Here is a 15293-nt window from a genome sequence, read left to right as displayed (position 1 = left end):
AAAAATTTGTCAGTTTCTGGACATTATCTAAGATTCTGATTGGGATTACATTGAATCTGTAGATCACTTTGGGGGAGCTAGTCCCATCTTAATACTGAGTCTCCCAATCCAAGAACATGGTTATTTGCCCATTTACGTAGGCTGTCTTTGATTTTTTTTCAGCAGTGTTTCATACTTTGCAGTGCACTTCCTTTGTTAAATTTATTATCAAGTATGTTGTTATTTTTGATGCTGTTGTGAATAGAATTGTTTTCTCAGTTTCGCTTTCAGGTTCTTTATTGCAAGTGTATAGAAATACAATTGGTTTTTGTATATTGGTCTTGAGTACTGCAACTTTGCTGAACTGTTTACTTCTTTCTTTTTTAATGAATTTAGCTCTTTTAAAATTTTTTTTTTTTTTAATTTTATTTATTTATTTGACAGAGATCACAAGTAGGCAGAGAGGCAGGCAGAGAGAGAGAGGAGAAAGCAGGCTCTCCATGGAGCAGAGAGCCCGATGTGGGGCTCGATCCCAGGACCCTGGGATCATGACCTGAGCCAAAGGCAGAGGCTTTAACCCACTGAGCCACCCAGGCGCCCCATGAATTTAGCTCTTATTCAAAATTAAATAAGCAAAAGTTTAAGAAACGTTCACAAAGTACTTACATAAAAGAAAGTTAATTGGGACAGTCACAAGTTTGCAACAAATAATTATGAAAGTACCCAGGGCAGCATGAATATAAACCATGTCACAGCATAGTGATCTAATTGTGAAATGAATAAGGCATAACTAACATTTGCACCAAGACCAGAATTAAAAAACGAACATACTTTAAAAGCTTAGTTCTACATTAAGCTGCTTCTCTTCCCCAGATCCTTAATGAGTTTATACTCTGTAATCCTTAATGAGTTTATACTATGTAATTCTTTTAAACAAACATATCATGTCAAACTATAAATTATATAGATGGGTAGTTAGTGTGAAAAGCCTCCTATAATGTACAAACTAGGGCACCTGGGTGGCTCAGTGGGTTAAAGCCTCTGCCTTCAGCTCGGGTCGTGTTCCCAGGGTCCTGGGATCGAGCCCCACATCGGCCTCTCTGCTCAGCAGGGAGCCTGCTTCCTCCTCTCTCTCTCTTTGCCTGCCTCTCCATCTACTTGTGATCTCTATCTGTCAAATAAATAAATAAAATTTTAAAATGTACAAACTAACTGGTACTGAATTGTGAGCCCTTTAGTTCTAAAAGTTTTTTCCTTCCTTTTTTTTTTTTTTTTTTAGTGGATTCCGTAGGATTTTCTACATATGAGATCATGACATGTGACTAGAGATAGTTTTTAGTTCTGCCTTTCTGTATTGGTTTCTCAGTGCTGCTATAACAAAATGCCATGAACAAGGTAGCTCAAATTATAGGAAGTTATTTTTTTATTGTTCTGGAGGCTGGTCCAAAAATTGATGTGCCACCTTCTGGAGGCTCTGAGGGAAAACCATTCTGGCTTTTCTCCTACTTTCTGACAGTTGCCAGCAGACCTTGTGGCCGCACATTTCCAATTTCTGCCTCCATTACCACATGGTAATCTCCCTGTATGTGCGTCTCTATGACTTTTTTCTTCTAAAGACACCTCTCATATTGGATAGGGCCAAGCCTAATCCAGTATGACTTCCCGTTAGCTTTATTACATCTAAAAAGGTCTTATTTCCAAATAAGGTTATATTCATGTTACTGGGGTTAGGACTTCAACATATGTTTCTGGGTGAAAGAATTCAGTTTATAATACTTTTTTTTTCTTTTTTCTCTTTTTTAAAGATTTTATTTATTTACTGACAGAGAGAGAGCACAAGCAGGGGGAGTAGCTGGCAGAGGGAGAGGGAGAAGTAGGCTGCCCGCTGAGTAGGGAGCCCAATGCAGGGCTCGATCCCAGGACCCTGGGATCATGACCTGAGCAGAAGGCAGGTGCTTGACCACCTTAGCCACCCACGTGCCCCATCTTACAATGCTTTTCACTCAGCATGTCTTTTATTTCTTTTTTTTCTTTTTTTTAAGATTTTATTTATTTATTTGACAGAGAGAACACAAGTAGGCAGAAAGGCAGACAGAGGGAGAGGGAGAAACAGGCTCTCCCTGAGCAGGGAGCCTAATGAGGACCCTGGAATCATGACCTGAGCCAAAGGCAGCTGCTTAGCCGACTGAGCCACCCAGGCGCCCCAGCATGTCTTTTATTTCTGCTTACCTAATTGCCCTTGCTAGAACCTTCAGTATAGTGGTGAACAAAAATGGTGCGAGTGAGCATTTTTGTCTCATTACTGGTGTGAGAGGAAAGTATCGAGCCTTTCACCATTAACTTTAATGTTAGCTGTGGACTTTTCATAGATGTTTTATTTTTTTATCAAACTGAAGATGTTCTAGTCTTTTCCTAGTTTGCATAACAGTATTATCATGAAAGGGTGTTGGATGTTGTCATATGCTTTTTCTACATCTGTTGAGATGATCGTGTGATTTTACCTTTTTATTGTATTGATGTCATGTATTACATTGAATTTTGAAATTAAATAAAAAATTCTTGGGGCGCCTGAGTGGCTCAGTGGGTTAAGCTTCTGCCTTCAGCTCAGGTCATGATCTCAGGGTCCTGGGATCGAGCCCCACATTGGGCTCTCTGCTCAGCAGGGAGCCTCCTCCCCCATCTCTCTCTGTCTGCCACTCTGCCTACTTGTGATCTCTGTCAAATAAATTAAGTCTTTAAAAAAATTGCATCCAAGGGGTGCCTGGATGGCTCAGTGGGTTGAGCCTCTGCCTTCGGCTGGGGTCGTGATCCCAGGGTCCTGGGATCGAGCCCCGCATCGGGCTCTCTGCTCAGCAGGGAGCTTGCTCCTCTCCCACCCCCCTGCCTGCCTCTCTGTCTACTTGTGATCTCTCTCTCTCTGTGTCAAATCAATAAATAAAATATTAAAAAAAATTGCATCCAAGTTTTGTATGTTGCTGTCTTTGGTTTGCTGGTATTTTATTGATTTTTTTGTGTGTGCAAGTTCATACTAAATAATTCTGTTTTCTATTACGAATCTGACACCAGATTCTTGTGGTGTCAGGAGCTGAAGTCCTGTTCTTTCTAGAAAGAAAGCCTTCCAGCTGGGGCCTGCAAGGAGAAAAGACCCTGTTTTCTTGGTTGCAGGTTCTGAGGTGGGGGTCTCTGCTTCACTGAGCTGGGAAGAAGGACAGGGGGAGAGCAGTCCTAGTCAAAACCACGGGCTCTCTACTTTATTACTGTATTTTCATCAGTTTTCTCAGAAAAATGTGTCTTTTGCCCTAGGAACATTTCCAGAGGCTTTAAATGTTTGTTTTTAATAAATTGCACCAGTTTCACTGGAGAGAGGGTTAGCAGAGCTCCTTATGTTGTCATATTGGACAGAAATCATGTAACTTCTTACTATGTTAAAATTCCCTTAAGTTTTAAGCCACCTAGTGTGAAAAATTGGCAGTATTCTTTAGTTTTTGGTTTCCACTGGTTTAAAACTAGTGACAGATATGACTGAAGTTGAAGGATTATGAAAGTGAAGGAGTAAATTAAGAATGGTAGGTGTACATGGTAAATGCAATATGATTAGAGTTAAAAATTTGCATGTAGGGGCGCCTGGGTGGCTCAGTGGGTTAAAGCCTCTGCCTTCGGCTCAGGTCATGATCTCAGGGTCCTGGGATCGATCCCCGAGTTGGGCTCTCTGCTCGGCGGCGAGCCTGCTTCCCTTTCTCTTTCTCTGCCTGCCTCTCTGCCTACTTGTGATTCTCTCCGTCAAATAAATAGATAAAATCTTTAAAAAAATTTGCATGTAATACAAGGAAAAGGTAAAATAAGGAGCAAGAGACAAAATAACTTGGCTTTTAAATTACTTCTGTATGAAATGCTAATAAATAATTGTATAGGGAGAAAACAGTTTGCACTCCTTTGTAATCAGAAACATTGAAGAACTGTAAAACATCATGGATTTTGAGACACAGAACATATATTTGGGAAAATATGTTAAGACATTGCTTATCTTTTCCTCTTTTAGGAAATGAACACAGATGAACATACCCAAGATGAAACAGGTAACTGTTAATAAGGAAACTGATAAAACTACTTGGTTAACACTAACAAAGTGATTTAGTATTGGTGTTAGTTAGCAAGTGAGTGATTTCACTGGAGAGTTGAACAAAATGTCTTAACTGTTGTATATGTTACCCCTAGGAGAAACTTGGATTCTTGGAATAATTACTTTATGAAGTGAGTTAAGAGTTAAATGTTTTTTTTTTTTTTGTTTTTGTTTTAAATTAATTTATTTATTTTAATAAACATATAATGTATTTTTATCCCCAGGGGTACAGGTCTGTGAATCGCCAGGTTTACACCTTTCACAGCACTCATCATAGCCCATACCCTCCCCAGTGTCCATTTCCCCACCACCCTCTCCCGTCCCCCCTCCCCCCAGCAACCCTCAGTCTGTTTTTTGAGATTGAGTCTTTTATGGTTTGTCTCCCTCCCAATCCCATCTTTTCATTTTTTCTTTTCCTACCTTCCCCCAACCCCCTCACATTGCATCTCCACTTCCTCATATCAAAGAGATCATATGATAGTTGAAGAGTTAAATGTTTAATAAAGAAATATTACTTACTTCCTCTGTTCTGCCCAGATATATTTTCTTTGAAGGTATTAAGTTATTTAGTAGGAAGGAGGAATTTTCAATGAGTAAAAGCTAACAATTAATGATTTCTTATTTTGTAGTAACCAGTACTGCTGTAAGGAATTAATGGTATGCAGGATATTGAAACTTGTTAGTAGAGAATAAATGCTTGAATTAAAAATGTTTCCTAAGTAAACAAACTTCAGTTTCGAGCTTCATTTTTCTGTTTTAATGTTGGTGTATTTCCTCACAAGGTACCAGTGATGGAAGCACTGAAGCTGCTATAACATTACTTGCAATGGGAGATCTGGTGTTGCAGTCAGAGATCGGGGCAGAACAGAGTGATGGTAAGAATGAAAGTTAAGTCTTAACTGAGAAAAGCCTTTTAAAGTACAGCTTTTAAGAAATTATACCCACAACTGAGTAATAAGTCAGTACCTGCCTTTTATATTTGAAGTTGGCATTGCCAACTTCGTTTTTTTCCCCAGAAAAAGGTAATATGGTGTGCATTGATCTGTCTAACTTAGTCCCTTTAGATGTAGTGGCCACCATTTCAAAATAGTGCACTTGGTTTATTAAGAAAACTCTGTATTCCTGGAATAATCTAGTGAGTCCTTTACTTTTCTCATCATAAATGTTGAATAACTGAACCCATTGATCACTGATCATTTAACACATTTCCGTAGCAAAGGGGCTTCTGCTTTGGATTGTCTTCACAGTTAATTGATAATCACATATAGTATGAAGGGACAGTAACAGTCATTGAAATAATTTAATTGTGACTATTCTGTTAGTTTGGACTGAGCCAAAAGGTATGTCAACTCAGATTTTCACAGTATTTTAGGCTGAGCTTATGGAGTACCTTCTATTTTAAGTCTACTAAATGGATAGTTAACTATAGTCCTGTTAATTATTTTGTCTGGAGATGAGTGGCCTGCCATTTGTTTTAGGTGTTAGACTTCTAGCCCCATAACTATATATTTATCAGGAAATTTTCTGGTCTGTGTTCCTTACACAGTCTCATTTCTCTCTCTCTCTCTCTCTCTCCTTTTTTTTTTTTTTTTTGAGTAAACTGTAAACCCAGTGTGGGGCTTGAACTCACGACCACAAGATCAAGAGTCACATGTTCTACTGACTCAGCCAGGCAGGTGCCCGTATACAGCTCCTTTCTCAACGGCAGAGTATTGCTTTTGTGACAGAACCTGTCACAAATCTCTAGAACATAAAAACAGGTTTTAAAAATTTGTGAATGAAGGTGATCCTATCTTGAAATTCATTTGAGGCCGTGTAGTTAGTCAAGATAACAGATTCATTTTTACTTCCTTTTTTTCCCCCCTAAGGTTTTATTTATTTATTTGTCAGAGAGAGAGAGAGCACAGCAGGGGGAACACAGACAAAGGGAGAAGCAGGCTCACTGCTGAGCAAGGAGCCTGAAGTGAGACATGATCCTGGGACTCTGGGATCATGACCTGAGCTGAAGGCAGACCCCCAACTGACTGAGCCACCCAGGCGTCCCTCATTTTTACTTCTAATAGCACAAGAATTCTAGTCTGTAAGAATGATTCAGCCTAGAACAAGTCAAATCTCTGGCATAAAATATATAATCATATTTATTTTTTTTTAAGATTTTATTTATTTTTGAGAGAGAGAGAGAGAGCGCACATGTATAGGGGAGAAGGGCAGAGGGAGAATCAGGGGAGAAGGGGAGAGGGAGAAGATCCCAGGACCCTGAGATCATGACCTGAGCAAGGGCAGACACTTAACTGACTGAGCTACCCAGGCGCCCTGATCATGTATTTAAATTCAGAATGAAAAAGAGTAAACTTTAAAAAGTAATATAGAATTTTATAGTTGCTTAATGTTGAGGGATTTATTTTCTTTGGATGTCTACTTGTATTGGGTCAATTTTAATTTTCTGTTCTTTTCTGTAATAGGAGTATGTGTACTTCTTGATGTTCATTCAAAGGATAAAAGCTGTGTTCCTTTTAGCCCAGATAATGTAAATCACAAAATTGTTCGTGAATGTCAGGAGCTTTCTTCACCTGTCAATAGTACATCTCCTTCTTCATTAGAAGAAAACAAGATTGTATTGGAAGAGCAAAGTACTAAAGAAGAAATTGGTTTAGTGGAGAAAGTAAAGGAAAACGCTGTATCAACCAGGTTTATTTTGCTTTATTAAACTCTTGAGTTTTATAGTATTCAATTAGTAAATATATTTAAACTATCATTTTAGTTAATAGCTTTTGAGTAATACTTGTGTAAGTGTAAAGTAGGCATTGCTGATTTCTCAGCTTTTATTTTTTAAAGTATTTTATTTATTTATTTGAGAGAGAGAGAGTGTGAGCAAGAGAGAGACAGAAGGAGCAAGGGGAGGGGCAGGAGAGAGGGAGAAACAGGCTCCTCGCTGGGCAGGGAGCCTGATTTGGGACTCGATCCTGGGACTCCGGGATTGTGACCTCAGCATAGGGCAGACACTTAACCAACTGAGCCACCCAGGTGCCCCAGTTTCTCAGCCTTTAAAGTGAGAGGATAGGCTGGTTTGATTTTAGTTTCATGGTTTGCTTTTTTTTTTTTTAAAGATTTTATTTGTGAGAGAGAGAGAGAGAGTGAGCATGAGCAATGGGGAGGGGCAGAGGAAGAGTTATAAGCAGACTCCCCACTGAGCAGGGAGCCTGACATGGGGCTCCATCCTAGGACTCTGGGATTATGACTTGAGCCAAAGGCAGATGCTTAACTGAATGAACCACCCAGGCACCCATGGCTTGCATTTTTTTTTCCCTAATAAAATTTTTTTAAATAGACCCCACACCCAACATGGGGCTTGAACTCAGGAGATCAAGAGCCACATGCTCTACTCACTGAGCCAGCTGGGTGCCCTTAATGGTTTGCATATTAAAGTAAGTGTAATATGTGCATCTTTGAAGCTTTAATGAAATAGTTTTCTGTAAATATGGTCTCTGTTTTATAAACATGGTCCAGATTCTCTTCCCTTCTCCAGACTTGCAGTAAAATTGCCACTGTTTATTTTCTGCATTAAAAAATGAACACTTACAGATATTGTGGCACCTGAGAAGGTAGCACATAACTGTATCAGAATGTATGAAGGTGAGAGAGATAGTTATTACATGGTTGATGGATTTCTCTCTTCCCATCTTTCTTCTAGGAATACAACTTCTGAAGTGACCAGTAATTTGAGAATAAGAAGTAGATTTGCCAAGCCTAAACCAAATCTTAAGACTTCAGGGACCAGCAGGTTTGGTGTTCATCAGGAAGTTCCCAATTTGTTTGTAAACAAAGGAGAAGTGGTAGAAAGTCAAAGAGGTAAATTTTGTTCCCTTAAACAACTACAAAATTATATTCACAGGAGAAATTGCATTAGCATTTCAAATGGAATATTCATTTAAAATTATTTTAATTTAGTGTTAAAAAGTTTCAAAAAGTAGAATGAGCTATAAAAGAAATACCAATAAATCCATCAACTAGCTTCAGTCATCATTACCATTTTTCTGTTTAGTTGACCCAAAACCCAAAATAACATGGGTTTGAACCCCATGGGTCCACAATACATGGATTTTAAAAAAAGATTTTATTTATTTATATACAGCAGGGAGGAGAGGGAAGGAGGAGAGAGAGAATCCTAAGCAGAGTCCGTGCTGAGCATGGAGCCTGATGCGGGGCTTGATCTTGACCCTGAGATCATGACCCTAGCTGAAATCAAGAGTTAGATGCTTAGCTGCTTGAGCCACCCAGGTGCCCCTATACATGGATTTTTTTTTTTAACTTTTAAAATATGTTTTATTTGGAAATAATTTCAAACTTACAGAAAACTTACAAGAATAAGAAATAGTACAAAGAACATCCAGATACCTCTTGTATGTAAACTTACACTTAGTTATACATGGAGTTTTTTTTGATAAAGACAGTACAGTACTATCAATGTATTTTCTTTTTCTTATGATTTTCTTTTTTTTAAATTAAATTAAATTTTATTTATTTATTTGAGAGAGAGGAGAGCACAGAGGGAGAGTGAGAGGGAGAAGCAAACTCCCTGCCGAGCAGGTAGCCCTGTGTGGGGCTTGATCCCAGGACCCTGAGATCATAACCTGAGCGAAAGGCAGATGCTTAACCGACTGAGCCACCCAGGCATCTCTTCCTTAGGATTTTCTTAATAACATTTTATTTGTTCAAGCTTACTTTATTGTAAGAATATAATATCTAATACATAAAACTTAGAAAATATATGTTAATCTACTTAAATCATCGGTAAGTTATCTGGTCGACAGCAGATTATTAGTTGTCAGGTTTTTTGAGATTCAGACAACGCAGAATTTCTACTCCATGGGAGCTTTGTGCCCTTAACCCCCATGTTGTACAAGAGTTAACTATATTTACTTAATGTTTTCGTCATATTTTTTTATGTGTGTATGTGTGTGTACGTGAATATTCAAGCAAACAGTTTTTAGAAAGCTATACATGCATGTGGCAAAAAATAAGACATTGTCCCCAAGTTATAAAATTTAATAAAACTCTTTGGTTCCCAGTCCCCAATCTCATCTCTAGTGGTAAATTGCCATTAAGTTTTTTTCATGGACTTCCATTATTTTATAGACATAAGCATCTAAATGTGGGACTGTGTGTGTACATAGATCAGTATATACATAAACACATGTATTTAAATATATTCAAATATTAATATATATAATAAACAATATATTTATCATTATATTTAAATAATAACAAACATACTATTTAATATATATTAAATATAACATATTTAAATATATGTCATTCCTTTCAGAAAGAACAAAATTATGAGCATACTATATCATATATACTGTTTAGCACATTTATTTATTGACTTATTTTTTAAGATTATTTATTTGAGAGAGAGAGAGAGAGCGAGCGCCTGGTGGAGAGGCAGAGGGAGAGGAAGGGAGAGTCCTAAGCAGACCCTGGCTGAGCCTGGAGCTCAACCCTTCCCTAGGCAACCACTAATCTACTTTGTCTCTGTAGCTTTGCCTATTTTGGATATTTCATATTGAAGGAATCATATAATATGTGGTCTTTTGTGTCTGGTTTCTTTTACTTAGCATGTTTTCAAGGCTCATCTGTGTTGTAGCATGTATCAGATATTTCTTTTGCGTACCAAATATTCCATCATACTACATTTTGTTTATCCATTCAGGGCGTTTAGGTGGTTTTCTGTTTTTTAGCTATTGTAAGTAATGCTGGTAAGAACATTCATGCGTAAGTTTTTGTGTGGACATAAGTTTTCATTTGTCTTGGATTTACACTTACAAGTGGCATTGCTGGAACATGTGGTAATTCCATGTTTAACCTTTGAGAAACTGCCAAAATATTTCAAAAGTGGTAGCAACGTTTTGTATTTTCTTTTGTTTTTTTTTCTTTTTTTTTTTAAGGAAAATTTTTTTCTCTTAACACTCATTTTTATTAAGCAAATAAGTCTGGTAGTGGAACTTTTTTCATTTAATGCATAAACATATAAGTCCCTTTATTAGAGAAATTATACATATTGGTGAATATGGTCAGTGGTCACATCTGTGGGTTAATTGTTTAAAAATCAGAAACAATAATTAGGATAGATTCTATGTTCTCTTCGTTACATTGTGAAGTATCTTGTGTAGTCATATTCTATTGCTGTTGAAATGACAGCTTCTACAAACTTCAAGAAAATTAGAAGATAACGTATGAACACCAAGTTCTCCCCCTCCTTCTGCAACAGTCTCAGTGATTTTCTTTTTTTTTTTTTTTTAATAAAGATTTTATTTATTTATTTGACAGACAGAGATCACAAGTAGGCAGAGAGGCAGGCAGAGAGAGAGAGGAGGGAAGCAGGCTCCCCGCTGAGCAGAGAGCCCGATGCGGGGCTCGATCCCAGGACCCCAGGATCGTGACCTGAGCCGAAGGCAGAGGCTTTAACCCACTGAGCCACCCAGGCACCCCAGTCTCAGTGATTTTCTTCATCACCTCAGCATGCCTGCATGGGTGAACTGAACACATAGGAGGTGGTGGGAGAGTAGGGTGATTTTCAATGGTTACTGTTTTCTTCACATGATCTTGACTGATGTCTTCATACATGTGTTCAACTGTTAAAGGCTGCCTTTGCTCATCATAGCCGAACAACCATAATCGTGGTGTCTGGTAATATTTATCGTAAGTGATATAGAGGTCATAAGTTCTTGTTTGCAAAATAGCATCTTCACCCCCAGCATCAGTTTTAGTTTTACAAGCTTCTACTATTTCCCTTGTGTCTAGGGTAGCCTCATCTGTTTCCAACAATCCACTTTCTTCATATTCTTCCATATCTGCAGCTTCTCCTTCATCATCTTCTTCCTCCTCCTCACATATTGCTGAGCAATCTTGAAGTTTTTTTTTTTTATTTAAAGATTTTATTTATTTGACAGACAGAGATCACAAGCAGGCAGAGAGGCAGGCAGAGAGAGAGGGAGGAAGCAGGCACCCTGCTGAGCAGAGAGCCCGATGTGGGGCTCGATCCCAGGACCCTGGGATCATGACCTGAGCCGAAGGCAGAGGCTTTAACCCACTGAGCCACCCAGGCGCCCAATCTTGAAGTTTTATACTGTCCTTGCTTTCCAGTGTGATCTCCTTAACTGCTTCAGTTATTCCTGCAGTACCTGTGTTATGATAAGTATCTACCCATCCCCCATCACCATCATCTTCTTCAATGATAGCTTCCAATTCATCTGAATATTCTGTTTGCACCGCTTGTAGCATGGCACATTTTTGGCAACCAAAAATTGTTTGCCTGTTGGTAGGTATGCCTTCACTTTCAGTTCTTCCCCGTAGCCCATTGCCATGTTGGACAGTGGTGGACTAAGTGATCTCCATCTGCTACAAACTCTTCTGAGGTGATAACACCTGTTTCCTTAAACTTTGATTCCTTGAGGACTGGGGTCAAGTACTCAGCCACTTCCAGTGCTTTTCCCTTCACCGTGTTAATCACATTCTGTATCCTGGGGCCAGAGAAGCGGCCGGCCCTGAGACAGGTCAGGAAGGGCAGCCGGGGAAGAGACCAGGAGTCAGAAAAAAGCTCCACTGCCGCTGATGCGCATCGGCACCGGCACCCGAGGGGTCGGGACAAGACGGGATGTGATGGGATGGACCGGACGAGGGGCTTCTTTTTAAGTAATCTCTGTACCCAATGTGGGGTTTGAATTTTTAACCCTGAGATCAAGAGTCACATGTTCTACTGACTGAGCCAGCCGGGCGGCCCAATATTGTGTCTTTTCATCAACATTTTGTGAGGGTTTTGCTTTCTCTTTATCCTCTCAGACACTTGTTATTAGATAGTGTAGTCAGTTTGAAGTTGTATCTCCTGGTTTTGATTTGAATTTCTTTCATGACCATTGATACTGAGTATCTTTTTATGTGCTTATTTTTATATTTTCTTTAGAGACATGTGTTCACGTCTGTGCTCATTTTTTTTTTTTTTTTAATTTAACACGGGGCTTATGACCCTGAGATCAAGACGTGAGCTGAGATCAAGAGTTGGATGCTTAACCAACTGAGCCACCCAGGTGCTCTAAATCTGTGCTCATTTTTGTATTGGGAAACTTGTTTTATTACTGAGTTCTTTATATTGTAGCACTCTGTTTTTATTTATGTATTTTTATTTTTTAGAAGATTTTATTTATTTATTTGACAGAGATTACAAGTAGGTGGAGAGGCAGGCAGAGAGAGAGGGGGAAGCAGGCTCCCCGCTGAGCAAGGAGCCCAATGCTGGGCTGGATCCTAGGACCCCGAGACCACGACCTGAGCCGAAGGCAGAGGCTTAACCTACTGAGCCACCCAGGCACCCCAGGGCAGAGGCTTTAACCACACTGAGCCACCAAGGTGCCCCGAGTTTTTAAAGATTGTATGTATTTATTTGAGAGAGAGAGAATGAACAGGGGGAAGGAGCAGAGGCAGAGGGAGAAGCAGACTCCCTGCAAGCAGGGAGCCTGATGCAGGGCTCAATCCCAGGACCCTGAGATCATGACTTGAGCCAAAGGCAGACACATAATGGACTAAACCACCCAGGTCCCCCAATAGCACTCTGTTTTTAAAGATTAGTATATTGAAAAAAGTCTTTCTATATGATTACCTAGCGTTCTCTTCTTTTTTTTTTTAATGGCCTCACTAGATTGTGGTGTACATGTTGAATCCTACTTCTACTTCCTTTTCCACCTTCCCTCCCTGCCAAGGGCCCATCTGCTTCACATGCTATTAAGAGCAGGAAAACAGTGTATATAGTAGGCTGTCTAGATTGTCTTAAGCCCTATAGGTAGAAGATCTGGATAGTTAGCATCATCTTTGCCCTGTTTGGGGGTTCCCAATTTCTGGGATTTCCTTTCAACTAGCAATGCTTAATGATTCAGTTAGTTAATTCCGTTACTCTGAGTTCAGAAATATCCAGAAGCTATTTCAGTGTGTAGGCTGAAGTTACCTTTTTTATTTTTATTAAAAATTTGTTTTGATTTGAGTGTGGTTGACACACAGTATTACATTAGTTTCAGGTGTACAACATAGTGATTCAACAAGTTTGTTCGTTGTGCTGTGCTCACCATAAGTAGAGCTACCATTTCTCACTATATGTTGCTATTATAGTACCATTGACTATTCCTTATGCTGTGCCTTTTATTCCTGTGATTTATTCATTCCATAACTGGAACCATGTATCTCCCAATCTCCTATTTTGTTTGTCTTCCTACTCCCTCCCCTCTGGAAACCATCAGTTTGTTCTCTGTATTTATAGGTCTATTATTCTCTTCATTTGTATTCATTTGCTTTCTTAAGGTTCCATATATGAGGGAAATCATATGGTATTTGTCTCTCTCAGTTTGACTTACTTCACTTAACATAATACCTTCTAGGTCCATCCGGGTCACAAACAGCCCAATTGCAACTTTTTTAATGGCTTTGTAATATCCCATTGTGTGTATATACCACATTTTCCTTATCCATTCATGTACTGATGGACACTTAGGTTTCTTCCATATCTTGGCTCTTGTAAATAATGCTGCAATAAATTTTGTGGTGGTACATATATCTTTGGAATCCATCTTTTCGTTTTTTTGTGTGTAAATACTTAGTACTGGAATTTATTGTATCATATGTATTTTTATTTGTAATTTTTGGAAAAACATCCCTACTATTTTCCACGGTGGCTACACCAATTTACATTCCCACCATTAGTGCACAAGGGTTCCTTTTTCTCTATATCCTCATTAACATTTGTTATTTCTTGGGTTTTTGTTTTTGGTTTTGTATTTAGCCATTCTGGTTGTGATATCTTGTAGTTTTGATTTGCATTTTCCTGATGATTAGTTATGTTGAGCATCTTTTCATGTCTATTATCCATCCGTATATCTTCTTTGGAAGACCCCTTTTTTGTTTTTGTTGTTTGTTTGTTTGTTTGTTTGTTTTTAAATAGGTTCCATGTCCAGCATGGAGCCCAGTACAGGGCTTGAACTCATGATCCTGAGATCAAGACCTGAGGTCAGGATTCAGACATTTAACTAACTGAGCCACCCAGGAGCCCCATTTGTGCCCATTTTTATATTAGATTGTTTTGTTTTTTGGTGTTGAGTTGTATACATTTTTTATATATTTTGGATACAAACCCCTTATCAGATGTATCATTTGCAAATATTTTCTCCGAATTGGTAAGTTGCCTTTTCATTTTGTGGATGGTTTCCTTTGCTGTCAGTCCCAATAGTTTATTTTTGCTTCTGTTTCCCTTGCCTCTGGAGACACATCTAGAAAAATGTTGCTACAGCTGATGTCAGAGAAATTATTGCCCATGTTTTTTTCTAGGATTTTTATGGTTTGGTCTCATGTTTAGCTCTCTAATCCATTTTGAGTTTATATTTCGTTTATGGAGTTAGAAAGTGGTCCAATTTCAGTCTTTGGTAGCTGTCTAGTTTTCCAAGCACCATTTATTGAAGAGAGACGTCTTTTACACATTGTATATTCTTACCTCCTTTGTCCATATAAGTGTGGATTTATTTCTGGACTCTCTATTTTCTTCCATTGATCTATTTTTGTGCCAATACAATACTGTTTTGATTACTATAGCTTTGTAGTAGATCTTGTAATTTGTAATTGTGATACCGCTTGCCTTTGTTTTTCTTTCTCAAGATTATTTTGATTCTTCGGAGTTTTTTTGTGGTTCCATACAAATTTTAGTATTATTTGGTTTAGTTTTGTGATAAATGCTGTTGGTATTTTGATAGCGATTTGAAGGTAACTCTTTTATGTAGAAGTCATTTTCTTCTTCTTTGTGACATTGTTTTTAGAATAGCTCCCTCCCTAACACTTTGCCTAAGGTGGAACTAGCCAGACCTCATGTGTACCCACTTCTAAAATTCTTTTATATGTGGGTTTGTAATTACACTGCTGTCACCATGGAGTGGACACAAAATTGCTTTGGCAGCCTTGAGTGAAATATGGACAGTGTAGGATTTGTTAATCATCTGCCTAAAAAATCTCATTGGCCAGGACCACTCTTACTGCTGTGTAAATAAGTTTGATTTTTGGATTGAGAGAAATTTGGAAGAGCCACTATATAGCGATCAGTCTTTAAAGAGAGAACACAGTTCTAACTAATATGGAGGTTTTAGCTGTACAGTTTTGGACTATATCT

General features: G+C 38.5%; 1 protein-coding gene and 1 pseudogene across 2 annotated transcripts in view; one reads left to right on the top strand and one right to left on the bottom strand.

Moving 5' to 3' along the window:
- Nucleotides 1-15293, top strand: part of BDP1 (BDP1 general transcription factor IIIB subunit) — a 92826-nt gene that overhangs the window by 62284 nt on the left and 15249 nt on the right. Inside the window, exons 28-31 of the mRNA XM_080803640.1 lie at nt 4019-4055; nt 4882-4974; nt 6562-6787; nt 7791-7948. Coding sequence (XP_080659766.1) covers nt 4019-4055; nt 4882-4974; nt 6562-6787; nt 7791-7948 — 514 coding nt within the window. The remainder of the gene's footprint in view (nt 1-4018; nt 4056-4881; nt 4975-6561; nt 6788-7790; nt 7949-15293) is intronic.
- On the bottom strand, nt 10248-15123 carry LOC308342604 (ubiquitin-like-conjugating enzyme ATG3; annotated as a pseudogene). The gene is made up of 4 exons: nt 15043-15123; nt 11194-11801; nt 10595-11007; nt 10248-10371 (listed from the first exon to the last, which is right to left on the bottom strand). The product of its transcript is annotated as a ubiquitin-like-conjugating enzyme ATG3 (transcript).

This window comes from Martes martes (assembly GCF_963455335.1).
Source record: "Martes martes genome assembly, chromosome: 5".
Lineage (NCBI taxonomy): Eukaryota > Metazoa > Chordata > Mammalia > Carnivora > Mustelidae > Martes > Martes martes.
The sequence above is the reverse complement of the archived record's forward strand: the minus strand, read 5'-3'. Positions and strand labels throughout refer to the sequence as shown.